The sequence below is a fragment of the Colletotrichum higginsianum genome, chromosome 9 (assembly GCF_001672515.1).
Source record: "Colletotrichum higginsianum IMI 349063 chromosome 9, whole genome shotgun sequence".
In the NCBI taxonomy this organism is placed as follows: domain Eukaryota; kingdom Fungi; phylum Ascomycota; class Sordariomycetes; order Glomerellales; family Glomerellaceae; genus Colletotrichum; species Colletotrichum higginsianum.
Genome location: NC_030961.1, coordinates 3803415 through 3830296, shown reverse-complemented (window position 1 = coordinate 3830296; position 26882 = coordinate 3803415). Strand labels below are relative to the sequence as shown.

General features: G+C 56.0%; 10 protein-coding genes across 10 annotated transcripts; 4 read left to right on the top strand and 6 right to left on the bottom strand.

Annotated features, from left to right (window-relative positions):
- Positions 1–281: 281 nt before the first annotated feature.
- Positions 282–975, top strand: CH63R_13376 (Ankyrin repeat containing protein; the record flags this gene model as incomplete). The annotated part of the gene is made up of 3 exons (XM_018308350.1): positions 282–424; positions 499–713; positions 791–975. The coding sequence occupies 3 exons, from the start codon at positions 282–284 to the stop codon at positions 973–975; spliced, it is 543 nt and encodes a 180-aa protein (XP_018152767.1).
- Positions 976–3044: 2069 nt separating this feature from the next.
- Positions 3045–3875, top strand: CH63R_13375 (ankyrin repeat protein; the record flags this gene model as incomplete). The annotated part of the gene is made up of 1 exon (XM_018308349.1): positions 3045–3875. The coding sequence occupies one exon, from the start codon at positions 3045–3047 to the stop codon at positions 3873–3875; it is 831 nt and encodes a 276-aa protein (XP_018152766.1).
- Positions 3876–3957: 82 nt separating this feature from the next.
- CH63R_13374 (Duf1337 domain-containing protein) lies at positions 3958–4421 on the bottom strand (the record flags this gene model as incomplete). The annotated part of the gene is made up of 2 exons (XM_018308348.1): positions 3958–4129; positions 4237–4421. The coding sequence occupies 2 exons, from the start codon at positions 4419–4421 to the stop codon at positions 3958–3960; spliced, it is 357 nt and encodes a 118-aa protein (XP_018152765.1).
- A 1870-nt stretch (positions 4422–6291) lies between these two features.
- Positions 6292–7510, bottom strand: CH63R_13373 (Ribosomal protein L13; the record flags this gene model as incomplete). The annotated part of the gene is made up of 5 exons (XM_018308347.1): positions 6292–6430; positions 6505–6763; positions 6861–6914; positions 7056–7191; positions 7490–7510. 5 exons carry the CDS (start codon positions 7508–7510, stop codon positions 6292–6294), a joined length of 609 nt encoding a protein of 202 aa, XP_018152764.1.
- Positions 7511–8566: 1056 nt separating this feature from the next.
- CH63R_13372 (BAG domain-containing protein) lies at positions 8567–9526 on the bottom strand (the record flags this gene model as incomplete). Its single annotated transcript, XM_018308346.1, has 1 exon — positions 8567–9526. The coding sequence occupies one exon, from the start codon at positions 9524–9526 to the stop codon at positions 8567–8569; it is 960 nt and encodes a 319-aa protein (XP_018152763.1).
- A 2532-nt stretch (positions 9527–12058) lies between these two features.
- Positions 12059–12542, top strand: CH63R_13371 (Glutaredoxin; the record flags this gene model as incomplete). Its single annotated transcript, XM_018308345.1, has 2 exons — positions 12059–12263; positions 12373–12542. The coding sequence occupies 2 exons, from the start codon at positions 12059–12061 to the stop codon at positions 12540–12542; spliced, it is 375 nt and encodes a 124-aa protein (XP_018152762.1).
- An 877-nt stretch (positions 12543–13419) lies between these two features.
- On the bottom strand, positions 13420–14598 carry CH63R_13370 (Chalcone-flavanone isomerase; the record flags this gene model as incomplete). The annotated part of the gene is made up of 1 exon (XM_018308344.1): positions 13420–14598. One exon carries the CDS (start codon positions 14596–14598, stop codon positions 13420–13422), a length of 1179 nt encoding a protein of 392 aa, XP_018152761.1.
- Positions 14599–17013: 2415 nt separating this feature from the next.
- CH63R_13369 (uncharacterized protein) lies at positions 17014–17637 on the bottom strand (the record flags this gene model as incomplete). Its single annotated transcript, XM_018308343.1, has 1 exon — positions 17014–17637. The coding sequence occupies one exon, from the start codon at positions 17635–17637 to the stop codon at positions 17014–17016; it is 624 nt and encodes a 207-aa protein (XP_018152760.1).
- Positions 17638–20555: 2918 nt separating this feature from the next.
- On the top strand, positions 20556–23193 carry CH63R_13368 (F-box domain-containing protein; the record flags this gene model as incomplete). The annotated part of the gene is made up of 4 exons (XM_018308342.1): positions 20556–21299; positions 21469–22149; positions 22234–22357; positions 22415–23193. 4 exons carry the CDS (start codon positions 20556–20558, stop codon positions 23191–23193), a joined length of 2328 nt encoding a protein of 775 aa, XP_018152759.1.
- An 897-nt stretch (positions 23194–24090) lies between these two features.
- CH63R_13367 (RNA exonuclease) lies at positions 24091–25630 on the bottom strand (the record flags this gene model as incomplete). Its single annotated transcript, XM_018308341.1, has 3 exons — positions 24091–25020; positions 25109–25320; positions 25417–25630. The coding sequence occupies 3 exons, from the start codon at positions 25628–25630 to the stop codon at positions 24091–24093; spliced, it is 1356 nt and encodes a 451-aa protein (XP_018152758.1).
- Between the last annotated feature and the right edge of the window lie 1252 nt (positions 25631–26882).

Sequence of the window (26882 nt, the reverse complement as noted above, 5' to 3'; positions counted from 1 at the left end):
CCCAGGATCACAGGCAACCAGCAGCATGAGATTCTGGCATGATCCAATCAGACGAGTCATCAGAAACGAGTGTGCTGAAGGTTACATATACGACAATCACCCGCACCAACACAGCCTGATGCAAACGATTCATCATCCGCCCCAGCTTCCTGACTGATCCCTCGATATAGTACTTTTCAAGGCTTGTCCTTCGGCCAAGTGAAACCCTTTTTGCTTTTCTTTTGGGGTCAACGTACAGTCTGCAAGTCTTCTCTGCCTATCTCGGACCAACACCTACCAACATGTCTTCCCGCCGCAGCGCCATGTTCAAGGAGGAGGAATGGGCGCGTGTCCAGCCGATCATCCGCAAGCTTTACCTCCTCGAGGACAAGAGTCTCAAGGATGTCGTCACCATACTGAGCACCTTTCACAACTTTCGTCCAAGGTTAGTTTGTTCCTCCGGGGGCCTCGAGCTTTCCAAAGTCGCATGCGACAGCCGGGTTGACATGATGATTGCAGCAAGGCCCAATTAGAGTCGAAACTCCGGCAATGGCACATGGCCAAGAACATGACGAGCATGGAGTGGAAGCACGTCGACATGAGGATACGCAAGCGACGCCTCCAGAGCAAAGAGAGCAAGGTCTATCTGTCGGGCATTCCACTGCGTTGTGCGACTGTTGAGAAGGCGAGAGGCCGCCATTCCATCGAGTCTACCCTCGACAGATTCACGGGAAGTAAGCTGCTTGTACCCCTCTCAGGAGTTTTTCTGCGAGATAAATCAAGGGCTAACTGTCTCTATCACTCACACCAGAGGCACCACCTTCACCAGAAGATTTGTCCTTGATCATCTGCACGCCGTCCCCGCCAGCAGAGGTACAAGTTTGGGAAACACAAAACATTCCCTGGCTACTCGCAACAAACTTCCTCAGAGGTATGCGCAATATTTGTAGATTCTGTTGTCTTACCTTGCTTGATGCTAATTGCATCATCACCTAGAGTTCAACCTTGGAATGCTCCCCCAATCCCGCCACGACATTCGTTTACCAGTTGAAGAGTTGCTTTCTCTTGCTTTCGAAGATCATCCCAAGCTCTTCAGTCACACAAGCAAGCTTCAGTACACAATGCAATCGCTTGCATTGATTATGCCCGCAATGCACCAGGAACATCACGTATTTCGTGCTGAAAGCCTTCTTCTATCCCCGCTGTCAGCTAGCATAACTTCAGAGTCATTCGAGCTTCTCTTGTTCCTTCTAACCAACAATTTTCTCACCAATGCAACCTCAGTCGAAGACGAGGATCAGCAGTCCGCAATTACTGGATTACTGCTAGACATGATGCAAAGATCTCGCGTACTGGATTTATTCACAACGCAACCGTTCGCAACGCTTCCATTAAGCCTGCAATCAGCCTTGAACCGTATTTTCAAAGAAGCTGTTCAGAGATCAAAGCTCAAATTGACACGGCAATTGCTTCAATTAGGTGTTGATGTCAATCAACTCCTACCTGATACACTTTATGACTTGTGGTACATCGGTCCGCACAGAGCATTCGAATACGCGGTAATGGTGCACGACACAGAGTTAATGGATATCCTTAGCGAATTCCGAGCCGATTCCCGGGTTGAAAATATAGGGATGGTTTCATCGGCATTGCGAAGGTGGAAGAGACAAGCCTCGGCTTCGGAACGTTCTATTGTCTATCTTCTGTCGAACTGCGACTTGCGCACGGAGGATCACGAAGACTCCTGTTGGATCGATCAGATATGTCAAGAATTTGGGTCAGATATGGCTTGCCCAGTTTCCGAGCATATCATTGGGCTCCTCCGGAACTACCTCCGAATCCCGGCATCGGTATCGGGATTATTAGTCACAGCGATCAAATCGAACAGCGCGTTTACGTATGAGTTATTATCGGAAAAGCGCCATCTCCTCAACATCTCAAACAGACAGGGAGAGACGCCTTTAACTGCAGCTGTGTGCATGGGTTCTCGTCGAGTAGTCAACCACTTGCTAGAGTTAGGGGTCGACCTCAATCCGCCACCAATACTGGCTGATGAGAATCTGATCTTCGCCTCTCCCCTCCAATGCGCTGCTTTCATTGCCGACATCAATGGCATTCGTCAGCTTTTAGATGCAGGAGCTGACATCAACTTGTGTCACTCTTCCACTGCAATCTACAACCTCCCCGCATCAGTGGAAGTCGAGGAATCGGTTTTAGTTCGCGGAAACACGATGGATTGCCTAGGTAAGACCGCATTACAAGCGGCCATACTTGGCAGAAACACGGATTCAGTGTTGTTTCTGCTGGCTGCTGGTGCGAGGCTGGTAGGCGGGGAGTTGGCTATGGCTATCCGGTCTCGCCAGCAAAGTATAATCGATGCGGTTCTAACAAAGGGACCTCTATTAGGAGATGCCACAGGCACTGAATATGGTTCAGTTCTTGAGGCAGCTATTCTGACAGAAGATGTCGATTTGATTTCATGGATCATCGAAGCCAACCCTCAAGCCGTCGATGAGCCTGCTTTGTCGGCTGCTATTTTTGTTGCAAGGACTACTTCGAACTTCACCATCATCCACCACATAATGGAAGAGTATGCGAAGAAACCAGTGATTAACGACACATGGCTTGGGACAGCCATGAACCTGGCAGCGCAGCTAGATTTACTTGAGGTTTCGGAGCTTATGTTGACTTCCGGTCTGCATCCAACAACTTGTTGCCGTTCGGACTCACTTTCCTACTCACTTCGACTTTGGGCGTCTCAGCGTCAATTAAACATGCCTGATGATTACCTCAATTGGCGTAGGAGCGTCCAATTGAATCTTGTCCCTTATCTGTCGCTGTTTACAGACGCAATAGGTATCGGACAGTTGGAGTATCTCAAACTTCTACTGCGACATGATTATCAAGCGCCCTCTTTCGTGAATACGGAAATTTCAAGCTTCGAAAGCCTTGAAATTCCCCAAAGCCTTGAAATTCTCCAAACCCTACACAGACATGGAACAAGGATGACTTCTCGAGTTCTCTCAAGGTCTATATTAGCCAAGCAACATAAGATCACTCAGTGGATGTTGTCTCTGGATCTAGATCTCGCTGAAACCATACCCGACGACGAACTGCGGACGGTGTGTTCACTGAGAACACCGTTGCAGGCCGCAGCAGAACGAGGAGACAACACTTTGCTCGAGAAACTCAGGACACTCGGAGCCAACATCAACGAACCCCCAGGTAAAAATGCCGGGGTCACCGCACTTCAAGCTGCTTCTATCAAGGGGTACTACGGTCTTGTCAAAAGGTTGCTGGATTTGCAAGCAGATCCTAACGCACCGGGAGCAGCCGTCTCTGGTCGAACAGCGCTAGAAGGAGCGGCCGAACATGGGAGGTTGGACGTGGTGCAATTGCTTCTCAACTCGGGGGTCGAAACCTGCGGCAGCGGCCGTCGTCAATATGTTCGAGCCATCGAGTTTGCTCGTAAAGAGTGTCACCATATTGTTGTGAAGCTTCTCAGGTCCCACCGGCCTTGGACCGAAGCTGACCAGGAGCTTCTCAAGGACGAAACTCTTCTGCAATGGGACCAAACCCCAGAAGGCATCGCAAAGCGGCGTGAGGAGCTTGAGGGACATACGGCTCAGGCAATAGATGATGACGAGACTACCGAGTACGAAACTAGCGAGTACGAAGACTGTGACGACGAATATAGTGACAACGAAACCAGCGATGACGAAGCCAGCAAGGATGACGCGGAAGAGGCGAGCCTCAATCGCCTTCCAGCTTCGACTCTTGAGGAAACCAGAGAGGTACTACGGATCGATGACGAGACCCCCGGTCTACCCGGGGACGCCATCTGGGCAGAAGCATACGAGAATTGGTCTTCGGAGTTCCCTTGGTCAATGGAGTAGGGTCGGCGTATCGGCGATTGTATTTTCTCAATTTACTTTTGTCTTTGTCCTCCTTCAGTTAAATCCCATCACGAGGAGCCCATCAATCCTTCGGCCCGACGCCGAACTCGCCCGTCTCGTACAGACTCCCGACCGTGACGCCCCTCTTCTCGGCCACCATGCCCATCAGCTGCTGCGCGGCGTCCTTCATCTCGTTGTACTCGCGCAGCAGCTTGACGTGCCGCGCGACGACTGCTGAGGCCTCCTCGAAATCTCTGCGCGAGGATATGGGTCAGAAAAAAAAGTCATTGGCTAGTAGTCTGAGGCCTCAGATAACTCATTTCCATCAAAACCAGAGCTGTAAACAATGTTGTTGACTTACTTTTCTTTTTTCTCTCTCATTTTTGCATCGTTTTCATTTCCATTTGTATGCTGAGTGACTTGATGCAAAGATGCGGTGCGTCCGTCATCGCCAGTCTCCTGAACATTACAACGGACGGCAGTGGAATCCATGGCAACAACCGAATGAATATCATGTGTTGCTGTACTAATTGAGGGCAAAGACATGTTATTTCTTAATCCTCATCGCTCTTGAGGCTGTCATCGGACATGAGTGTGAAGTCAAAGCACAGACCACCCGCCTTCCGTCAACAAACAGCACAGAGAGAGGAAGGATTCATGAAGGCTTAAACCGCAGCAGGAATTGCCGGGCCTAAGAAACCTAAACTGAAAAAGAAAACCTTAGGTGCGGCGAGAACCGTGCGACAATACCACCAGAGCGAACGGCCACTTATGCTATAATCCAAGCCACTGAGGGGAAAAAGAATTCTAGACCTATTTGTGGGAGACAAAAGATTTGGACGATCAGGGAATCGAACCCTGGACCTACCGCATGCTAAGCGGTCATTATACCACTAAACCAATCGCCCATTGTTAAAATAGACGACTTTTGGTGGGTTTATATAGCGCCTATGCCAAATCCGCGCACGATGCAATGGGGCTGACTCCGAGCTGCAAAATGAGCCTCCCCTTCCTTCTCTGCCGCGACAGCCAGACGGTGACATGCTCCAGCCGGGGGCGTATCACATGAAAGATGCGGCGCAGCACCATCCTCAGCGAAGCGCTGCTGCACCATAGCGACGTTCTGTCACGACTTGGTGCACCAACCTACGTCTTAGGAAGCACCCGCCTCAGTAATTCCGCATTCCATTAACGGCCGCCATTGCGCAGCTGGTCGTGCATTCGTACCGGGAAGCCGACGAGCCCCCCAGCGGCGTCTCCCCCCGACGGGCGAGTTCACGTAAGATAGGGCGCACGAAACGCGTCGGGTCGCGAACTTGTCACGTCGCCCCGGCGAGCCGGCGTGGAGTGGACAGCCCGGGGGTTTCGGTCTCGTGAGCGAGATGATTTGATGGCCAGCCGGAGGAAGACCGCACAATATGCTCCGCTACTACGACGTTCATGCCCACATCCTCTCTCTACACTGTCACACGCTGCATCTCGCATAGCGTCATCCATCGTCACTCGTCACCATTGGTGCCATCATCACTGCTTCGCCCTCATCTTCACGTAGCTCATCCGCGCACACAAGCATCTTTGTGAATGCAATGCAATTTCTTCTCTAGACACAAGACGCCTCGCCAAGGTTCCCTCCCAAATGCCGTGGTATACTCCTTTTTTTCTTTTGTCTTCATACTCTTCTTCTCTTCCTGTCCTTCTCTTCGAAGATCGCCTCATCTGGGAGTAATGGCTGTTCTACTAGGGAGACGCGGGTTTTGGCAAGGGGAAAACAAAAAAAGATAATAGAGACCAAGAGGAGGGGAACAGAATCGGTCGGGTTTTGTGTTGTTGAAGTGATATCAATTCCCATAATAATCAGAAGCCAGAGAACCCCATTTTTGCAGTAAAACCACCATCATTACAAGTAAGCCCATTGGACATGAATCATCTTTTGATTGTGTGTTGTTGTTGGTGACTTATTGCGAGTAGAAGGGGGTGGTTGAACCGGACCGAAAACACCGAGTACGGCGGCGCGGGGGGCGGGCGGGTAGGTGAACAGGACGAAGGCTTTCCGTAGAATAATGTCTCTCGACTCACTCGGGAGAAAACCAACACTGTCCTCCTCTCCGGTTCCCCCCCGAAATCATCTTTTGTTTTCCCCTTCCAATGACCAGCCCATTGTGTGCCATCAGCAAATGAAGAAATTTCCCTTATGAACCGCCCACGCCAATCTAATGAGGAAACGCGAGGAAGAGGACAGAAATGCGCGAGAAATCACCCTCCGGGTCTTTTGTAACAAAACTTCAGACTACCGCGGGGGATGGTGGTGGGGGTGGCGTGGCGGCCAACGGGGAATAAAGCCCTCCTCGTTCCTCCTCCTCCTCCGTCCACCCGCAGCAACCCAAATTACAAATCGAAGGGGACTTGTCGGCCACGTTTAGTAGCCGAAGGCCTCGAGGGCCTGCGCCGTCTTCTGGTCGACCTTGGCGTTCTTCTTCGCGTCGGTGAGCTGGCGCTGAGCGACCTTCTTGCGCTCGTAGTAGGCGGCACCCTTCGCCTTGCGGCGCTCCTCGAGTCTGTATGTATGTCAGTACATAACAACGCTGATGGTCCAAGAGCCACAGTATGGTGACCCGTGGAGAAAACCCACCTGGCAACGACGTCCTGGTACTTCCAGCCGACCTCGTGGGAGAGACGGCCAACGGTGCAGTACTTGCGGCCGGGCTGCAGTCTCAGGACACGGAGGGCCTGGGGAACGACCATCTTCTTCTGCTTGTCGTAGGGAGGGGGAACACCCTCGAAGACCTTGAGGCGCTCAAGGGCGGCGGCACCACGAGCGGTCTTGTGGGGGATCATGCCACGGACGGTCTTGTAGAAGATTCTCGACGGGGCGCGGAAGTGGAAGGGACCTAGTGCGTAAGGTCAGACATTTGAATGTCCTCGAGTTGATATCTCATCTAGGAGACAGAGCAGAGCCCGGATTTATATGTTTGTGTGTTGGCTTACCACCGCGAGTCGGGTTGTAACGGGTCATCTTGCGCAGGTAGGCGTGGTACTTGACTATAGCCATTCATCAGTATTGGTTCGATTCGGTTCGGCAGTGCCCCCAGTCTCATCGGTTCCGCCATCGTGTTCTCGATGTGTATAGCTTCCTCCTCTTGATGGACTGGGTGCGATGGTTGTGGATGGGAATCGACATACGCTTGGCGCGGAAGAACTCGCCAGAGATGTTGAGGGCCTCGGTGCGGACAACGACGATCTTCTGGCCGTTGAGAAGCTGCTTGGCCACGATGGAGGCAAGACGACCAAGGAGATGGCCCTTGCCGTCAATGACGACCTGCGAAGAGAATCCGAGTCAGCGATCTGTGTGTCCATGTTCATGATCCCGCGGTCGGCGATGGGCGAGCTGATTCGGATGCATGTCGAGGCAGGCGGTCGAGTCGGAACGAGCGACAGCGACAGGCAGGACGGTCGTGGTCGAGTGTATCGCAGTCCATCGCACATCGCGGGTTCCCAGCTCGACTGCCCGCCGGCACACAAACACACCGGATATCGAAATCCACCATCGTCGAACGCCCGCGGGTTTCCGTCCAAAACCGCCCGACGGAATGGAATTGCACGCTGCAAGAACTCACCACCGACTCGAAAGACGACATCGTTCCTGTTCCTTGAAATCTGAAAAGAAGGAAAAGGGTGAGGGGGTATCAAATCTCTGAGCGAAGGTCGGGTGCCTCTGTAGAGATCTGGAGTGCTGCCGTTGGGGTTAGTATTGTCGGAGGGTGAGTTTTGCAAAGAGGTCGTCGCGACAATCTTGAAATTCGGGGGGCACACTGGGCTGGGTTTCCGGGCAGGAATTTAGACGGCGCACACACAAAATGCCCCAATGGCACGGCTGGAACGACAAATGCGCTAGCCATGTTGGGCAAGGCGCTTTCTGCCACAAGCGAGGGTTCGATGTGGGGCCTCAGGCAGCTTAGGGCTGGAAAGACCTACCTACCAGAATCGACGCTGGCGGGCTGTCTTCACCTTGCTGACTCACCTCGGTCTGTCTGCATTGAACGGACTGACTGGCGGGGCACCATGTCGGTACCGCGGCCGGCCAAACCCCGATCGGCGGGTTTCACCTTGACGGTCAACAGAATCGACACGGAAAAGTCACAGCCACAACAGACACGCCGATAAACTTGTTGACTAAGCCGACGACGTCAAAGTCCACTGCGCGCCAAACTGGGATCATCCCCACGGGCCAGGCCACGCCGCGCAAACGTCACTCACTCTGCAGCCCTGCTTGGACGGCGACTGGCGACGAAGCTATCCCAGGCCGCCTCGGATGTACGGGTGTCATGTGCGCATTGCTTGGAGTGAAGATCCCAGAAACTTGGGGCTGCTTTTGCCATTCCTGTCTACGACGCCTCTCTCGGTCTGTCCCCCTACTTCCTGGGATCTTTACCCAATGCAGTACGTCTCTCTCGCTGCTCAGATCCCCGGCATATCGTAGCAAACACAAATTCCCTAGCCCGACTACCATTCTCAACGCATCCGCTTTCTGCGGCATGCCTCTAGATGCAAGTTTCGCTGTGATTAAAAAAAAAAGTGCAATCCAACTGGAACAAAATCCTCCGCATATGCTCTCATCTAGAAAAGAAGTTGGCCGATCCTTGCAACCAAGTCATGTCGTAGAAAACGTGGGCACGCGATGTCAGATATCCTCTTCAGTTGTGAAGTCTTGCGTCGAGACGCCTCAGCACATCCTGCACATCTTGGACCAGTGCCTTCCTCTTGGCTCTGGCATCCGGGTCACCTTCTGTCTCGACTTCGTCGAGTTTCAAGAGCACGTGTTGCATCGTCGTCTCGGATAACTTGCGGTGTTCGTCGACTCTCTTCTTGGAGTCCGTAGGGGGCGAGGCAATGTAGTCCTCGCAAGGCTTGCGCAGGTCCGCGTCGAACTTGGCAGCGATGGCATCGAGCTTCGCGTGAGGGCCGGTGGCCTGGCCGCTCGGGGACGACGGTCGCTGGCCGTCCTGGGCGGGCACGCCAAGATTTGAGGCGCTGTCGCGCGGGCTCGTGTTGCTGCTGCGCTTCTTGGACTTGCGGCCCTTCTTCTTACTGCGGCGCTTCTTTCCGTCGTCGGTGCCGCCAGTGCTGCCCACGGCGCTGGCGCCGTCGCCGGCCACGACGACCATCTCCTCGTCCGAGTCATCGCTGCTGTCGGCGTCGACCTCGCCGTCCGGCAGCACCACCATGACTTCGCTATTGTTCTTGACCCCGTAGTCGCGAACTGGCGCGGCGGGCTCCTTCAGCTGGCGGCCCTTGTAGAGAAGCTTGGTACGGCGCACGCGGCGATCCGACAGCTCGAGCATGACACCGACGCGGTCTCGGACGTCGCGAACGCGCAGCTTGCCGTCGCCAATGGCGTACGCGGGGAAGTGGGCGGGATAGGTGACTCCCTTGTTCTTGATGAGCAGCACATCGTCTTCGGGGACGGCACTGCCGCGGGATCGGGGCTGGTGGGCGTATGATCTCGTGGGGACGGAGCTTCCCAAGGGGGCGGACTGGAGGTCTTCGGTGGTGATGTAGCTAAAGTCTTCGTCGGTGACGTCGGGCACGCCGCTCAGGGTGGACGAGTAGGGGGATACCTGATCCCGATTCGTGGACCAGCCGTATCGAGACATGGTGAAGGGCACGGCTAGTAGAATGCAGGCGATGGTGGTGTAGAGGATGAGGTTCGGGTCGATACCGGTGGTGTCGGAAACGTACTGGGAGTAGTTGGCGATAACGTTGGCCAGGCTGGCAATGGACTTGTCGAGATAGACTTGGAAGGTGGTGGGCAATAGTGCGGTGATGTTGGAAAGGGCACCAGAAGATGCCAGAAAAGGCTGACTGGAAGCCACCTTGGCGGAAGTAGGCGGTCCTTAAAGCTAAGGACGCTGTACCGGGGGAAAGAAAAAGTGGGAAGGGAAAGGAAGGGGGTGGAGGGGGAGAGGAGGAGAAGGTGAGGCAAAGGCGACGACGACGATGGTAGCGATTCGTATCGTGCGTCACGGGTGGTGGTTTGGCGGGACGGGGAGAGAGGGGTGGGATGAACGTGGGGATGCCCTCGTCTGGATTTTTTTCCCGACTCGCGGGGTTGGAAGATCAGGCCGTTCTGCAGTAACGCAACGACGCACAAGCGCAAGCTCTGCTCAGGTCCTTTAGGTCCTTTGGAGGGCTCGATTTGACTGATCTGATGCAGTAAAGCGGGTTGGGGGCCTGGTGTCGGCGAGACTGGCGTGGACGATCACTGGCCTGGGTCAAGGATACAGGTGGTGGCGTATGTGAGGCTTTCGAAAGAGGACTGAAAAGAATGGCAATGCGCTGTCGAGCTTCTTGGGGGATGGGAAGTAAGGGTGAGCAGGCGGCGGGCAGGCAGGGATGCGGCTGTCTGCGCGTGGTGTATGTGTGTGTGTCACTGTGTGTGTGTTTGTGTGTGTGGTGTTTGGTGGGCAGAGCTGCAGTTGCAAGAGACGAGAGAGGTGGCCCTATGGGACGGGAATCGGGAGGATGACGGCAGAAAGTCGGGGACGATGGCGCGTCGTGAGTGGCCACTGGTGGTGTCGACAAGGCGAAATGGAGTATGGATGTGGGATGTGGAGGGAGGAAGATGTTCTGGAAAACCGGGAAAGGCAGCGGAGGCCGTAGTCATTACCCGGGCCGATGGACGGCGGCTTATTTTTATTTGTACGTGGCCTCGACTCGACACAAGATCAGGATCAACAATCTCACCCGGCTGACGGCAGCAAGCTATTGACATGCATTTAACAAAGGCCAGAGAGCTTGTGAAAACCGACTTGGTGAAAACAACACAAGAATCAGTCCCCGCTATTATTACTTCTAGACGATTCCATCTTCCAACGCGTATTCAACTGGTTGAAGGCATCCTGCTGTTAGGTAATTCTCAGCATATACTTTTTGTACATGATACGACAGCGACTCGGGGTAAGCCAGCGTGGCAAACGGCAGCAGGAACTGGGGGTAAAGAAAGTCCTTTAGGTGTCCTAAGGGTTAGGCGAGCAACCGAGGCAGGGCGGTTGGGAGCATTAGAACCATGATTACAGGCGCAGGGGGGGCACTGGAACCAACCCAAACCCAGCTGCTGCTGCTGCTGCTGCGCGCAGCCTGCATCGTGAACCTCTCGCAACGTGCAACATGCGCTACGCCGCGTGGATGATGCCCGAGGACGGACCCGTCGGGCGCTAGGCGCGGGTATCTGGAGACTGCGAGTGATTCGGATAGATCGGTCCCTCCTCGCCCTGTGCAGCCGCAACACCCAGTCACATGATACAGCGATCGTGCGTTTTGTCTGTAGGCATTGGGCGAGGAGAGGAGAGGAACCTGAGGGAGATCCCATGATCACCAAGGATGGGAGGTACTGCACTGGACCTAGGCATCTGTATCTGTGTTGTACATCTGTTCCAGGCTGTTCCAGGGTCCAGTCCCTCCTTATCTTATCGTTGCCTACGTTGCTTATCTCATCCCATCACATCCAAGCTTGCCCGAACCTTGCCGCCGTCAACATGAGCTTATTCGCCTGTCTAGTCCCTTCCACACCAGGTACAGACAGTTTTGTAGTCACTCTCTGTTGATTCTCAGTCCGCAGTTTGTTAGGTGTTTGCAACAGCAGAGACGTGTCGCGGGGCATTGGTCAGAGTTGCCTTTCCAGCTGACAAACAGCAGTCGTCCTTCTGATGTAAACCTGTGTCTTCCATAAACCAGCGCCACAGGCTCACTCAGCCCATCCCAGCTCACCTCGGTCTCACACTGACCGCCTGCTTATCAAATCACCCAGGCTTTCCCATTCCATAGAAAAAAAACCCGCCCCCGTCTCAGACAGGTTAGAGGGCGGCGTTCTGCCGTACGTTTTCCAGAAAAATCGTCCATTTTCAATCCCCGATTGCATCATCCACTCGGCGCCGAACTCGCCCACCGCAATCGTCTGTCTCTGTAGCAAGTCCCCGTCCTGCGCATCTGAACAACCCCCCGCGGTGCACTGTACCCAATTCGTCCACCTACCTAAATAGCCTACACAAGCACTGGGTACCTCCTCCCACTGACAAATACCCCACCACTCTCTCCCCTTATCCGTCCCTGTCCCCGTCGCTGGCTGTGCCGTATTTATATCATCACCACCCCTCCACCCCTCCTTCGCCGTCTCTCCCCTCCCCGAAATGGCATTCCTCTTCAGACGCCTCTTCTCCTCCGCCCAGACATCACCCGCAAACATGGCCGCCACCAAGCAGAAAGTCCAGCAGCTCATCGACGACAACAAGGTCGTCATCTTCTCCAAGTCGTACTGCCCCTACTGTCGCCAGACAAAGTCCACCCTCGACGAGCTCAACACCGACTACACCGTCCTCGAGCTCGACCAGATTGGTGAGTTGCCCCTTTCGCCCTTTCTTTCCCCTTGCCTACTCTCCCTCCCCGTCACCGCAAGGGCGCGCGCATCATATCACCTTTTAAATCGCATACTAACCGGTTGCAGACGACGGCAGCGCCATCCAGGATGCCCTCCAGGAGATCACCGGCCAGCGCTCCGTCCCCAACTCCTTCATCGCCCAGAAGCACATTGGCGGCAACTCGGACCTGCAGAACCTGCTCAAGGGCGGCAAGCTCGAGAACCTCCTCAAGGAGGCCGGCGCCCTCAAGGCGTAAGGCAAAAACACCTTCCCGCCCTTGTCGTTGTTGTTCGATGGGATAGAAGGCATTCGCACAGCAGATAATGAGAGGCTGACTGACGGGCGCGTCGCCACCAAAAAAGAAGGCCGTCCAAGCTGTAGCTCAACGATGCTGTAAGCCGTATTGGATTGGGAGGAGCGTGGGCATGTCGAGATACCACCGCAGGTCATGGAATAGAGGCCTGCGGCGCCTAGAACGTCTCCAATACAAAAGATATCTATTAAACTTGTGACAACAACCGCCTTGACTTGGTCGTCCTTATTCAGGCGTCGCCCCGTGAGGTTCGGTAGCTGTCTGCGACTGCTCAGACAGCCGCCATCATTGAGGATTATAGAGTGAGATAACTGCTCAAGAATGGCAGTTGGGGCCTGACCGAGAGCGGGTGCAAGTTCAATGTGGTCATGGTTGAGGAAACTTCTCGATTACCCATGTTTGACAGAATGTTCTGACGTGGCTGCTCTGGTGTTGTGTGCAGCTAAGATGTGGTTTTGTCTGGATTGCAAGCTAGAGGCTGTAGAACAGTATGGATTGGACCCCTTATATGTCAAAAGGCCTACCTACACCCTGAGGTTCATTGCCTTTATGATCGAGAGTTCTCTTGCTGCAGACTTTAGTGGTATTTGATGATTCCCTTCTTGAGCTTTTTATCGTGAATGTGTAACTGATCTTGACTGCTGGATCCAGTCTGGTCCTATGCAAGTAGAATCAGCGTTCAAAATGGTTTTTACAGAGTCGCCTCCCCTCCTGGCAACTCTCTGCTAGTTGGTACACAAGATCCAGTAATCTTTTACAGTTATTTTTACAGCCTCTACCACGGTATCATTTTTCTTTTCAGTTTTTTCCCCCTCTTTGTTTACACGACCTGCGTGGCGACGGTCCCGACGGGCCTCTCGACGAACTCCATGACGCCGTCGATGATGCTCTGCCGCGCGGGCTCCGACGCGACGCTGCGGCCGGCCAGCCAGTTGAGCCACAGCAGCCTCGACACGCGCTCGTCCTGCACCTTGCCGATCGTCTGCCGGCCGAAGCTCCTGCCGTCGTCAAAGACGACCTCGAGCGCGCCCTTCTCGTCGCGACACAGCAGCAGCTCCTTCTCCTTCTGCACCTTGCCCCTGCTGAACAGCCTCTTGAACTCCTTCATGGCCTGGCCAAACGCCTCGTCGCCGTAGGCGTCCTTGTCGGCCGACGAGCGCGCCGCGATGGCGCGCACGAAGCCGTCGCGCAGGTGGGGAAAGTCGGTGTCGCGGACGGGCACGATGCGGAAGGCACTGCGGCAGCCGACCTCCTGCAGGAGCGCCGACCACGTCTCCTCGCCCTCGACCGGGTCCAGCAGCTTCGCCTTGAGGCTGTCGCGCTCCGAGGGCACGAGCGTCGTCGCGATCGGGTTGATCTTCTTGGTGAGGTAGTGCTGTAGCTTGGCGACGTCGGCCGTTGCGACATAGTGGCCCACCATGTAGACCTGGATGCCCAGGAAGGTGACGGTGCGGATGCCGAGGCCGACGAGGGTATACTCGACGCCGTCCGCGTCAAGGACCGAGGCGGCGATGGGCGCGGCCGGGTCACGGTGCGTCTGGCTCAGGGACAGATCAATGGTCCGGGGGAAGCTGGGTACTGTCTTGTTGCCCGTGGGCACCACCTCCCTGCCCTCGTCGTCGTGCAGGACGACCTTGCGCTTGGAGCCGGCCTCGGTCGTGAAGGTTTCGGTCGGCACCGACGAATCGAGCTGGTAGCCGCCGGAGTTTCCGGTTCCGTTGGCGTTGGCGTTGCGCTTCTTCTCGGCGGCGAGGGCGTTGAGCAGCTTGTTGCCCGTGTATATGAAGGAGATGACGCCCGCGATGGCGCCGGCGGCGAGGAAGTAGGTGCGGTCGCGGTCGTAGTTCATGCGTTCCTCGCCGATCTGCCTGATGTTCATTCGTTCGACGGGGCGGGACGCCGAGTTGCGCTGGCGGGAGAACAAGGTGCGCCGCGATGTTCGGACGGCGGGTTGCTGCAGACCCCTGGGCAAAGCCCGGAGGGTGCGTGGGCGGAACATCAAGGGCCGAGGTAAAGAAAAATTAGAAAAATAAAGAAGAGGAGAGGGCGTCGAGTGGGTGCGTGTGGGCGCGCGTGTTTGTTTCGTGGAGGTAGGTGGTTGCGGCGGGTGGTGGTCGTGATTTGCGTGTGGAGGGAGATGCGGAGGAGTAGCGTGGGCGTGGGCTGATGGATCGAGATTGATTCTTCAGACGGCGGCGCGGATGTTCGGGCGGGGACAGCCGTCCCACTGTCCAGTGACGGGCTTGCTATTCGGAGTTCGGTGCCGGACGGGTATGACGATTATTTTGCTGGTCATGTGGCAGGCTACTCGGCCGTGCGGATGCTGCAGTGCACAGGCAGACTGGCCAGTCGCAAGGGACGTCCGTTCGCTCGAACAGCAGCAGCAACGAGAACAACAACCTATCTGGTGAGGCTGAGAAGTGTCAGTGGTGCAGATGGCATGGCGAGGCATGGGAAAGTTGCAATTGGCGATGGTGTGCGGCAAATCGGTACAGGCAGGGGACGGATACGTTCTCCGCACCTGTGCCAGGGACACCTAGGTACCTAAGAATGTCTATGCACCCCAAAGACGGGCCCCGAATGACGTCGCGTCCGCTACGTTTCGGGATCTTCCGCCAAACCCAGGTATCTAGCTCCATGTATCTGTACGTAATCCAGGTAGGTGGCTGGTGATGGTCCGTGCTGCTTCCACAGTCTGAGTGAGAGTCTCGGCTCGGCTCTTACTCCGCCTCACCACAGATCTCACCCTTCTACATGTAGAGGTTCCCTGGACATCTGGAGACAACAAGACGGACAACGTAGGGAGAGTGAGAGTGAGAGTGAGAGTGAGCTGCAAGCTGTACGCTGCAAGTTGCTACGCCTCAACGGCGACGCTGGTTTGCTGTAGCTCATGGGACTGGGCTGGTCTATAACCAAATCGGCACTCCCCTCTCTCCCCTTGTTCTTCTTTCATCCGCCAAGGCCCGTGCAAGCGGCCCGGGAGGAAATGCCCGGAGTCGGATCGAATGCAGAAGGTTACGAACTTGGCATTGGCTACTGCTTCCTTGCGACGGTCTGGATGAGTGTCCCGTCCAAGTCGACGTGGGGGACTTGCAGCCAACAAAACAATCTCACCTATTCATCACAAGCTGACAGACCAGACTGGGCGGGGGTGGGGATTCGTCACCTGCGACATCTACAAATGAATACGTCTCCTACTAATGGCGGTTGGCCAAAAGGAAACCGTCATGTCTGTGATGCCAGGTGTGATGGGCGATGCTGAGTGGTCGGTCGTCCGTGGCCATCTAAGCGCCCACGCGTGAGGGCACCCCATGTTCGTGATGATATCGCGCTGAGCCACAAGCCACCGCTGACCCTCATACGCCGCTCCATTGGGTTCGTCGTGCTGGGGGTGCGACTTTGCATGCATACGTCGACCGTCACCCCGGATCACGTCGCACAAGGGCACACCTCCCATTGGATCCTGGCAAGAGGACGAGGACGATTGCGCGTTATGCTCGACATGTCGAATGTGGCTTCCCCGCCGCTGCCAACCAGGAGAAACCAATTCCACATGCTATCTATCCACTGCGATTAACACCTCGTCTGCGGCCGCCTCATTGACGAACGAAAGTGAGACCTGGCCCGTTGGTCGACCTCCTCTCCCCGCAGACCTTACCCACGTTCGGTAGCAAGGGTACCGCTCTTGACATCACTCAGGCTTTGCTTCTTTTCAACTCAATCGGCGTTGCCCACAGCGAACGTGTCCATGGCGATTGGACCCGAAAGACCGTGGGCATGTGTCATCGGGGTCACCCACCTACGTAGTTAGCTGCCCGTACAGCTGGGAAAGGCGACTGCGGTTGCGGCTGTGTCCGGGGAGTCTGGCCGCCGCCTTCCTTGATCGAATCGTCGACAAGAAGAAAACGAGGAGCGAGAGCCAGAAAGCATGCATATGCTTCTCGATGCCGGCTTGGCACTCGGTCAGAGTTGTTGCAGGGCACACACACACACACACACACACACCACGGACGAGATTGCAGCAGGAGACTGATCATGGCTACGACACCGAAGACGCGAGCCGGCACTCGTAACCGCCGACCACCGACGTCCGACGTCGTCACCCTGAGCCTCTGGCACACGGGACATGCCGTTTGGTTCGAGCGTCGGAGGAACAAGTGGTCTTGCGTCGTTATGCCATTGAAAGGGACGCGAGACTCAAGACGGGTGACATGGGTGATCCAGGACGAGGGGCTGACAAGCTGGGCCGGGACGGCGGGAGTGAAACAGTATTGGCGCAGGACATGCCATGATCAACGAACTTTTAACAAAGTCCCAACAAACCTCCCCAGCAGGGCTTCAGGCCGCGACGACGGAAGTGCAATCCGGCAAGGAGATCGCGAAACAGCACTTGACGGAGGGTTCATGGAGACGTCTAGGCTCTTTGGAGGCGGACCGCATTGGACGCGAGCATCCGAGACCCTGACATCCCGTCTCGTAAGGCAGAAGGATTCATGAGACCGTCGCCAACCGACCCCGTCTGTGACTTGGCCGTAATCTCGAACGAGATGGGGTGGGAGGCTGTCTGTGCCCGAGATGCAGAATCACGCCGTCCTGAAGCAACTGAGGCAGCAATGTCCGAGCGCGCAGGCAGAGAGGGAGGGACGGAGACGGAGACCGGGTATCTAGTGCGGCTCTCGTCTCCGAGAGGCGAAGAGGCGAAGTCATCATTTGCTGCACTGACTACTTGTCGTTCGTAATGAGAATGCCCCTTTTCTGTCGATATCGGCGACACCAACGAAAAGCGAACAAGGTTGGTTGGTGTTGGCCATACGTTCCGGGCAGCCAGCACGCGGCGGATGGTCCGGGTTACCGACGCCGCCGCCGACGCGGGAGCCATGTGCAAATCGAGAAGACGTCGAGGACCTGTCGTCTCACTCGAGAGTACAGACAGAGGGACTCGGAGTGTAAAGGAGGCATGCCGGGAAACAAAGGGGACGTCAAAGGAATGGCAGCAATTTGAGGCCCCCCGAGTCTTGACGAGGACACGAAGGGACATACCGGAGGCTGGCAACCATGCCGATTTGCAGGTAGCGTCAGGTACAAGCGGCGCATCTCCCTTTGATGAGGTGGGAATGGCATTGGAATCTGTCGAATTCCCATCGAATTTTGGCGTGGAACAAGTCAGTTAGTTAGTTCCCACTTTCGCCCTTTCTTACAAGAACAGTGACGTTGTTCTCTTTTGCCGGCGTGTGTCAGGTGTCAAGTGTCAGGTGTCAGGGAGGGAGGTGCAGTAGGTACTGTCAGGTGAAGGTGCCTAGGTACCTAGGCAGGCAGGGAGGTACTCTTTTGCGGGCCATAGCGGCCGTGAGTACACACAAGCGCTGAGAGATCGTTTCCTGGCCGCTTGTCACGCTCATTTACAGGAGTCATTTACAGGAGTTACTTGCTCATTTGGAGAAGTGACCTTTTCTGCATGGTTATTTGACTAGTGCATCGACGCATTGCATTTCGGGCATGGAAGGCTAGAGTTGTGGCCGGTGGCCGGCCGCCGCACGCGCTTTAACATTGGGGGCCGTCTAATTTTGTAGCGGAGCAAATGCAGCGAGGAATGAAATGAGTGTGTGTATGGTGTGTAATAAGAAAATGGCATGGAAAAAGTGAATCTTGGAATAAGCAAGTAAGCAAGCAACTGTTGAATGACGAAGGGAAAGAGAAGCCGTCTCGCCTCGTCTCGTCTTTCGCACCCGAGGGAGGCCCTGGGGAAGGAGAAAGAGGTACGTATTACGGTGGCCTTGTGTATCTCCACGTCTTTAATGTACCTACCTGCTCAGGTATTCATACAGTGCGCACCCACCTACCCACTCAAGAGAATGAGTCAGCCCATAAGTATACGTCCCGCCTCTCATGGCGTAGAGTTACTTCTGGCCGACAGCATCCCGATTGTTTATTGTCCCGTCCCGTCCCGTCCTCCCCCTTCGCTACTCCCGCGCGGCGGTTTTCCACCCGCCTTTCCTCATTGCCCGTCCCAATCTCGACTTTCTGAGCCTGTTTCCTTTTTTCTTTCATGATACCTATCGCTGTCTTCCGAATTGATCGCACCTTGCTTAAACCGGGCTCTGCACCCTGATAAGCCTTGATAGAAGGGGCGGCTATAAAAATCAATCTAAAACAAAGAAGGAAAGATAGGAAGGGAAAGAGGAAAAGAGCGGCGGACGGAGAAGTCACACTGAAATCGCGCGTGTACTACCTACCTACCAGCTACCTACCAGCCAGCCAGCCTTTCTTTACCTTTTGACGCCGCCTCGAAAGTAGAGCTGAGGTGCCTCAGCGGCCAAGGCAGTACTGTATTCTCGCTAAAGTATACATCTACGCTACATCCACATCAACCTCGACCTGGCTGTGGCATCGCATCGCATCGCATTGCACCGCAGGACACCCGCAACTTCGCAGGACTCAGCAGGAGTGTTGCCCCTCGCCTCGTCTTGTCAAACGGTTACTTTTTTACCCGGTACGGAGGCTCCAAGCCGTCCTTTACCTCGCAACTCTCAGGTCAGGTCCTAGCACTTGGGCGTCCCTGGTTTCCACTTCCAGCCCAGTTTGGATGACTCAGGGAGGGAGGGAATTTCCCCGGTCCGGAGGGGTGCCACCTCCCTTTCCACGCTGATCCCTCTCTCTCAGCACCAAAACTACCCCTCCCTCCCTACTTACCCTCCAAACTAGGCTTTAGCCTTGACCCGTCGTCATTCGCCGTTTGTTTGGTGGCGTTGGTGTTGACTGCTGTTGTTTCTGCGCTGTACGAATGCTGGCTGCCCTTTGCACACCTCTCACCTCTTTTCTTCAGGCTTCTTGCGACACGACACACACACACACACACACGCGCGCGGAGAACAAGACACAGACTGTGCTGCGATTGCAAAACCTGCGACTGCATACACGCCCATCACACACGCCGCCCGACGACCCTGGCTGCGTCTCACGACACGGACGAATACTCAATTCTCTGTCTCCCGCCAACTCGTCCCCGGTCTTCCGTTTCTTGTCTCTCGTCCTCTCTGTCTCTGGTCTTTCGCTGATCTCATTCTCTGCTTCCATCGACACTTCGGATCAGTTTCACCCATCACATCACATCACATCACCATCCACTCTAACAAGAAGGATAACAAAAACACATTGTACCTCCCTACAGAACCCTCATTTGCTCCCTCTCTCTCTAACTGGCGTCCTTCTGTCGCCTCGCTCCGCCTCGCTTCGCCTCGCGCTCCGTCGTCCGTCGCACAAAACCCTCCCGCGCCCTGCCCTTGCTCTGCATCTCCAAAGCCACAGCACGGGTACTTCCTGTACTGAAAACTGTACTTTGCACACTGCGCCCGCCATATTCCTCCTAGTCCTGTGCTAAGCCGGCTCCTGCCTGTCTGTCTGTCTGTCTGTCTACCTTACACAGGCACCCACCTACTACTTTACCTCGAGGTACCTTTTTCACCAACCAGCCTACCCAGTCTCAGCGCCAGCGTCAGCAGCGTCCGCCTGTGCCTTTCCCCTCTCCTCCACTGTCGGAGCCTTTCCATTTCCACCTTCCGTGGGTCAGGCGTCGCTGTCAAGTACCTACTGATTCAGCGTCGACGTCGGCCTCGTGGCTCGTGGCACTGGTCCGCCTTTACCAACCCTCGCCAGTCCGCCCGCCCGCCCTGGTGACAAATCCCCGCCATTTACCTCGTCGATTCCAACCTATCTAGTCCCCTCCGACACCTTCCATTCACACAAAACACGACAAACCGAGAAGACGACGACGACGACGACGAGAATAAACCCCGACGACGACGAGGACCCCTTCGACTCGCCGTCGCTGCTGTCCAAACCGTCTATTCTCCCACCGGGGACTCGGCTCCTCCCTCCCCTCCCCCTTGACCGAAGAAACCTACGAGTCCCTCGACCCGCCGACCGCTTGCTCGCCCTTCTCGCACATCGTCGCCCGTCATGAGGCCTGCCGCCCCCTCGATAGAGATCATGGCTGCCCAGTCAGTCACCCCCGACTCCCGCTCGTCGTCGTCGACAAACTCGCCTCTCCCAGCCGACAACGAGGAGTCGGACTTTTTTATCGCCGGCAACGACTCGCAGTCATCGCTCGGCGTCCCTAACATCGAGGACATGCAGGTTAACGACGACCCGTGTCAGCCCGCCGTCAACCGCCTACCCAGCGAGATCCTCATCTCCATCTTCGCCAAGCTCAACAGCACCTCCGACCTCTTCCACTGCATGCTGACCTGCAAGCGCTGGGCAAAGAACTCGGTCGATCTTCTATGGCATCGTCCCGCGTGCACAAACTGGAGGAACCACTCGTCCATCTGCCAGACGTTGCAGCTTCCCACCCCCTTCTTCGCCTACCGCGACTTCATCAAGCGCCTCAACTTGGCCGCCACCCCTCTCGCCGATAAGATCAGCGACGGCAGTGTCATGCCCCTCGCCGTCTGCACTCGCGTCGAACGACTCACCCTGACGCACTGCCGGAACCTCACCGACCAGGGCTTGACCAAGCTAGTGGAAAACAGCTCGTCCCTTCTCGCCCTCGACATCTCGGGCGACGAGAACATCACTGACGTGTCCATCATGACCATCGCCGAACACTGCAAGAGACTGCAGGGCCTGAACATCTCCGGTTGCCGCCTCATTACCAACGACAGTATGATCAAGCTGGCCGAGAACTGCCGCTACATCAAGAGGGTATGTACCATTTCTTGTTTCCTTTTGCTCTTTTACCGCTACCCCTGTCGCGTTGGAATCACTCGTCCCCCCCTTAGTCTGACGTCTCTGCGGTGGTAACTTTGCACGCCCCGCCACTTTGCTACATTTTGGGCCATGGGCCTTTGGCTGACATGACTCTGTCCGCCAGCTCAAACTCAACGACTGCCACCAACTGCGAGACAATGCAATCCTGGCCTTTGCCGACAATTGCCCGAACATCCTCGAAATCGACCTGCACCAGTGCGCACAGATCGGAAACGAGCCCATTACAGCCCTCGTTGCCAAGGGCCAGTCCCTCCGGGAACTCCGGCTGGCTGGCTGCGAACTCATCGACGACCTGGCCTTCCTGAACCTGCCTTTGGGGAAGACCTACGACCATCTCCGCATCCTTGACTTGACCTCGTGCGCCAGACTGACCGACCAGGCCGTGCAAAAAATAATCGACGCCGCCCCGCGTCTCCGGAACCTAGTCCTGGCCAAGTGTCGCAACATCACCGACGTCGCCGTCAACGCCATTGCGAAGCTCGGTAAGAACCTGCACTATCTGCACCTGGGTCATTGCGGCCACATCACAGACGAGGCCGTCAAGCGGCTCGTCCAGGCCTGCAATCGTATAAGGTACATTGATCTTGGATGCTGCACGAACCTCACCGACGACTCGGTCACGAAGCTGGCACACCTTCCCAAGCTCAAGAGAATCGGCCTCGTCAAGTGCAGCAACATCACCGACGAGTCTGTGTTCGCCCTTGCCCATGCCAACCGCCGGCCTCGCGCACGCCGGGATGCGAATGGCAACATTGACGAGTACTACTCTTCCAGCCTCGAGAGGGTTCATCTCAGTTACTGCACCAATCTTACGCTCAAGGCATGTACATCCCGCATCGAGAACCCACTGCATCTCTCTTGCTAACAGAGCCGCCAACAGAGCATCATCAAGTTGTTAAATTGCTGCCCGCGTCTCACCCACCTCAGCCTGACGGGAGTTACCGCCTTCCTCAGAGAAGAGTTTAATGAGTTTTGTCGACCACCCCCACCTGGTACGTCGGTGCAAACGCCATTGCCTTGCTACTAAATGCTAATGTCACATTGTTCAGAATTCACGGATCACCAGCGCGGCGTGTTTTGCGTCTTCTCCGGAGCCGGCGTTTCGAGACTCCGCGAATACCTCAACTCATCCGCCGAATATGAGGGCTTGCGCGACTCTCCCTCGCGGTTCCCCGGCCTGCCGGCATTTGGCGCTCGGCGTCCGGCGGACCCTCGTAATGCCGTCGCTGGAAGTGCCGAACAAGCCAATGGAGATGCCGAAGTTGACGACGCCGAGGCGCTGGAGGATGACGAGTTCGAGGGTCTGGACGGCAGCGAGATGGCAGTAGACGGCCAGCCTCTCTTGGCTCAGAACCTGGTCAATGGCAACGCCCAAAACGGCGTCCCCCCGCCTCCGCCGAACCACGTGCCTCCGGCCGGCGCCGTGCCCATGTTCGCGCAACCTCTGGGACAGGCCCCGTTATTGTTCAGCCCCATCAGTCCGGCCTTCCCTCAGTCGGCTCACTCCCCCACCACGGGTGGCCCGTCCGGCCATGCGCCACCTCTGGTTGTGTCTAGCCACTACTCCCCGACGAGTCCAGGGCCGAGTACATCGACAGCGAACGCTCTCTCGCCTCAAGGAACGAATCTTGGCTTCCCGGCATACACAAGCAGAAGGCCTGCATCCCTAGGTGCCAGCACTGCGTCGATGGAGGCTTCAATGCTTAGTCCGGCTACCCATCGCAGTCGCCGAGCAAGCGTCATCTCGATGGAGGCGTCGATGCTGGGGCCCGCTGATCCGGAGATGAATGAGCAGTCGACGCCGAATGGACAGCAACAGCACTCGTAAACCTGAAGATGGAAAATGGGAGGCTCAACCCCACCCAGAGAGTTGTTGGGGATTATGATACGCTTGGCATGAGATACGCAACTACAATATACCCAGGAGCGCGCGGGAAACACGGGGGGAAGGGGGGAAGGATTGGTACAGGCAAATGGATCGCTTGCCACGCGTAAACCTTTTGCTGGGCCACTTGGCCAGATGGAGCCCTTTTCGACATGGTTTGGCATTGGAAGATACGGGAGAGAATGAGTGCAGCAAAGCATATCTTGGAGGCGTTGACGACTTTGCTTGGTTTTGGCCGTTGGACTGTTTTCATTTGGCTTCTTTCGATTCTTGACACGGCATAGGCCAACCCGGCCCTTTCTAGGTCTTCACTTTTCTCTACTTTTATCTTCTTCTCGTCATTATGCGGCGGTAGACTTGAGGGTTTATTACTTTGCCTCGACAATGATTTCGAGTTTGGTAGCTCGGATGTAGCATCAGCAGAAGGTCACGGTATCAGATAACAATCAGGCATTGATGAGGAAACATGATGACTGGCATCGGCCATGGTGAGTGTTGGCAGTAGAGACGGCGCGGGCTCGTACGGAACACTGGGCAGCTGCGGTGACGGAAAGCGTATGTGATTGTTCATGACCTTCCCTGTAGGCCTTGTTAAAGGCTCTTGTATTATCTGATCTAATCATCATTCATTCCAGCCTTGTTGGATGCGTTGTGTGTATGTGTGCGTGTGTGATGGATGCACTGGGCGGGCCAAGCCAGCAACTCTCTAGGGCTTTGCGATGCTTGCTTGCTAGTCTAGTACCCAGGTAGTCCTACTACTCGTTAGTTGGCATCGAGATACCACTGGTTCCTCCAAGATGCTCATGTGACCCTAATCAACATCACCCCCTCACGGTGGTGTCACCAGAAGCCTGGGGCGACGGGAACCCCCTGGTCCTGTGACTGCATTTCGGCGGACCTCTGCATGACAAACCAATGCACGATGTCTCTGGCGGCCAAGGCATCCTCCAGGCTGTCGTGGCCCGTCCTGCCCTTTTGGATCTGGCGGTCGAACATTTCGGCCGTCAGCGCCTTGAGGGAGAGACCACCGGGCTTACGCTTGCCCTTGATCTTCTCCTTGGCGACGTCCTGGGCCGAGGTCTTTTCCCGATCCTCTCGAGAGGCGATGTCAAGCCTAGCGAAGGAAATGAGGTCCTCGTCAACACCACCCTTGCAGGCGGCGGCGGCAGCAGCAGCCTCATTACGGGCCTCTTCCTCCTCCTGCTCGCGCTTCTCCCGCTCGGCGCGGGCGGCGGTGGCGAGGAGCAGGGAGTCGACGACGAGGGGGTGGATCCAGCGCAGCGAGGCGAGGTCGTTGTGGACGGCGTGGCCGACAACGACGGTGTCCGGGCCGACCCAGCGCCAGACGGCGGCGCGGACGGCGTCCAGGCCGCCAGTGATGCACTTTCCCTTTGCGCGGGCGTCGTTCATCTGCTGGCGCGAGACGCCGGACCACTTGGTGTTGTAGTGCTGCATCGCGACCTGGGGATAGACGAGGCTGTCGAGGAGGATCTCGGAGGAGAAGTAGTCGACGAGGGTGACGCGGATGAGCTCCGACTCGCCGTCGTAGGCGGTGCCCATCTCGCAGTCGATGGCGACGGCGGGGCGTGGCGTGGGGGACGGCGGCGAGGAGGGGGAGGTGGAAGGAAACAGGCCGAGAAGGGGACGGGCCGTGGTGTGGTGGTGCTGGTAGCGGGTGATGAGGTCGCCGGGGTCGTAGGACCGGGTTTGGTGCTCCGGGGCCCAGGTGCAGCCCGGAGCAGAAATGTGGGCGCGGCAGCAGGTGTAGTACTGTGATCACGGTCAGTGTAAGCGAGGCCGAAGAAGGTGGGAGGGTGAGGTAGAGTAGGGAGTGAAGGAGGGAGGGAGGGAGGGATACCATGCGGACGGCGCAGCCCGTGTGGTATTGGCACTTGAGGACCGGCTTCGGGGGCTTCTCGGGCTCCTCTTCGCCATCAGAGTGTGTGAGGACGGCGGAGGCCAGGTTGAATCGGGGCCGAGACGCGGGCCCGGAGCCGACAGGGAGCTTGTTGGAGCTTCCCTTCTTGGCGTCGTTGGCATTGGGCTTGGACTTGTTCCTCTTGTTGGAGCCTACAAGGGTGAAGTCAGCAGATGATACCGTCAAAGCAGATGAGGGTGTTGTTGCTGGTCAAGGGAGAAAGAGAGACGAGGAGGTGGACAACTAACAGCGCATGTTACACCTGCTGCAACGTCTCTTGTCGTCAATGTCGGCCTCGGAGAGCGGCTTGACGACGAAGCCGTTCTTGACAAGGACGTCTCTGCGGTGGGCCATGGAGCGCAGCAGCCGGAGGTAGCCCTCGGTCGGCTCGATGGTTGTGGAGGGAATGCCGTACGGGTTCTGTGGCAGCTGGGCCGGCGCGGTTTGTTGGTAAAAGGCCATGGCGGTCGGGTGGTTGCTCGAATGAGCGAGATTGGATTCAGAAGGATAACGATGGATGCTGTGGTTGACGGGGGCCCTTCAAAAGTCGTGATGTTGCTGTGGTCGGGTGGGAGACGGTGTCGTGAGCGATGTGCTGGGGGTGCGATGGAGTGGGATTGGGTTGGGTGAGCGCAATGAGCTGGTGGCAGAGCAGATATCGTGATGAACAGCACGGGCTAGCGGATCAAGAAAACGATATGTTTTCGTGAGGTTGAGTGGTGAGTAGAAGCCGGATTTGGATTGAAGAAGAACGAGGAGGTAAGATGAAGCAGGAGGAACAGGGAGGAAGTGACAAGACGTTGGTGGGCTCTGTGTGTGGAAGTCGCGAGAGGAGAGCGATGAGTGAGATGAGCGCGACGGGTGAGAGTGAGAGTAAGACTGGGTGAGACGAGTGAATATATGAAAGCGCCGAGGACAAAGGAGGGCTCGGGAGGTTCTTCAAGTAGCTGGACCCCAGTCGCTGTCGTTTGTTCTATCGTCCTCGCCCAACAAGTGCTTGGTGCAGGAGTTTTTCCACTTTCAATCCATGTATCGTCGTCGATGATGTGCGGTGTTGTGTTGTTGGAGGGAAAGTTGGCGAGACGCCACACATTCCCCCACTTTTGGATGGCGATGAAAGAGTCCAACTGCCTGCCGTCTTGCAAAAACTCAAGCCAACCAAGGTGCTCAGCTCAGCTCAGCCTCGCAGGCCGCCGGCCGTTTACGAGGCCCGTCTACAAAGAAGCCTTATCAGGCCCCAATAACATCTCACTTCGAAGGGCAGTTGTGTTTGCTGAAATGGAGAAACAAGTGAGCGTGTTGCTGCCGCGAGTGGCGACAGCGCGTGTTGTTTGGCGTCTGGCGACTGTTTGTGCGTGTCCAACCAACGCCTGTAGTGGCCGGAGAGTCTCTTGGACCCAGAACCACGAGCACAGCGCAGCTCAAGACCAGGACTAACTTTGGCGAAATGCCACATGATCTAGATGTTGAGCTCGACTGACTCTTGATTCATGGTGCCGCGCTGTGATTACGGAGGCTGCGGCTCTCTTGAGTCGTGACCGGGTATTACAGTTGCATATCAAAAAAGATGGGATAAATCGACTGGCACCCCCAGAGTACTCAAGACCATCCCCTTCTATCCGAATAGACAAATGAACTTGCTCTCGACAGCTGATAAGTCAAAGAAAGACATCATCATGCGTATTTCTGGAGTGGCATGGTCGGATCCGAGTGT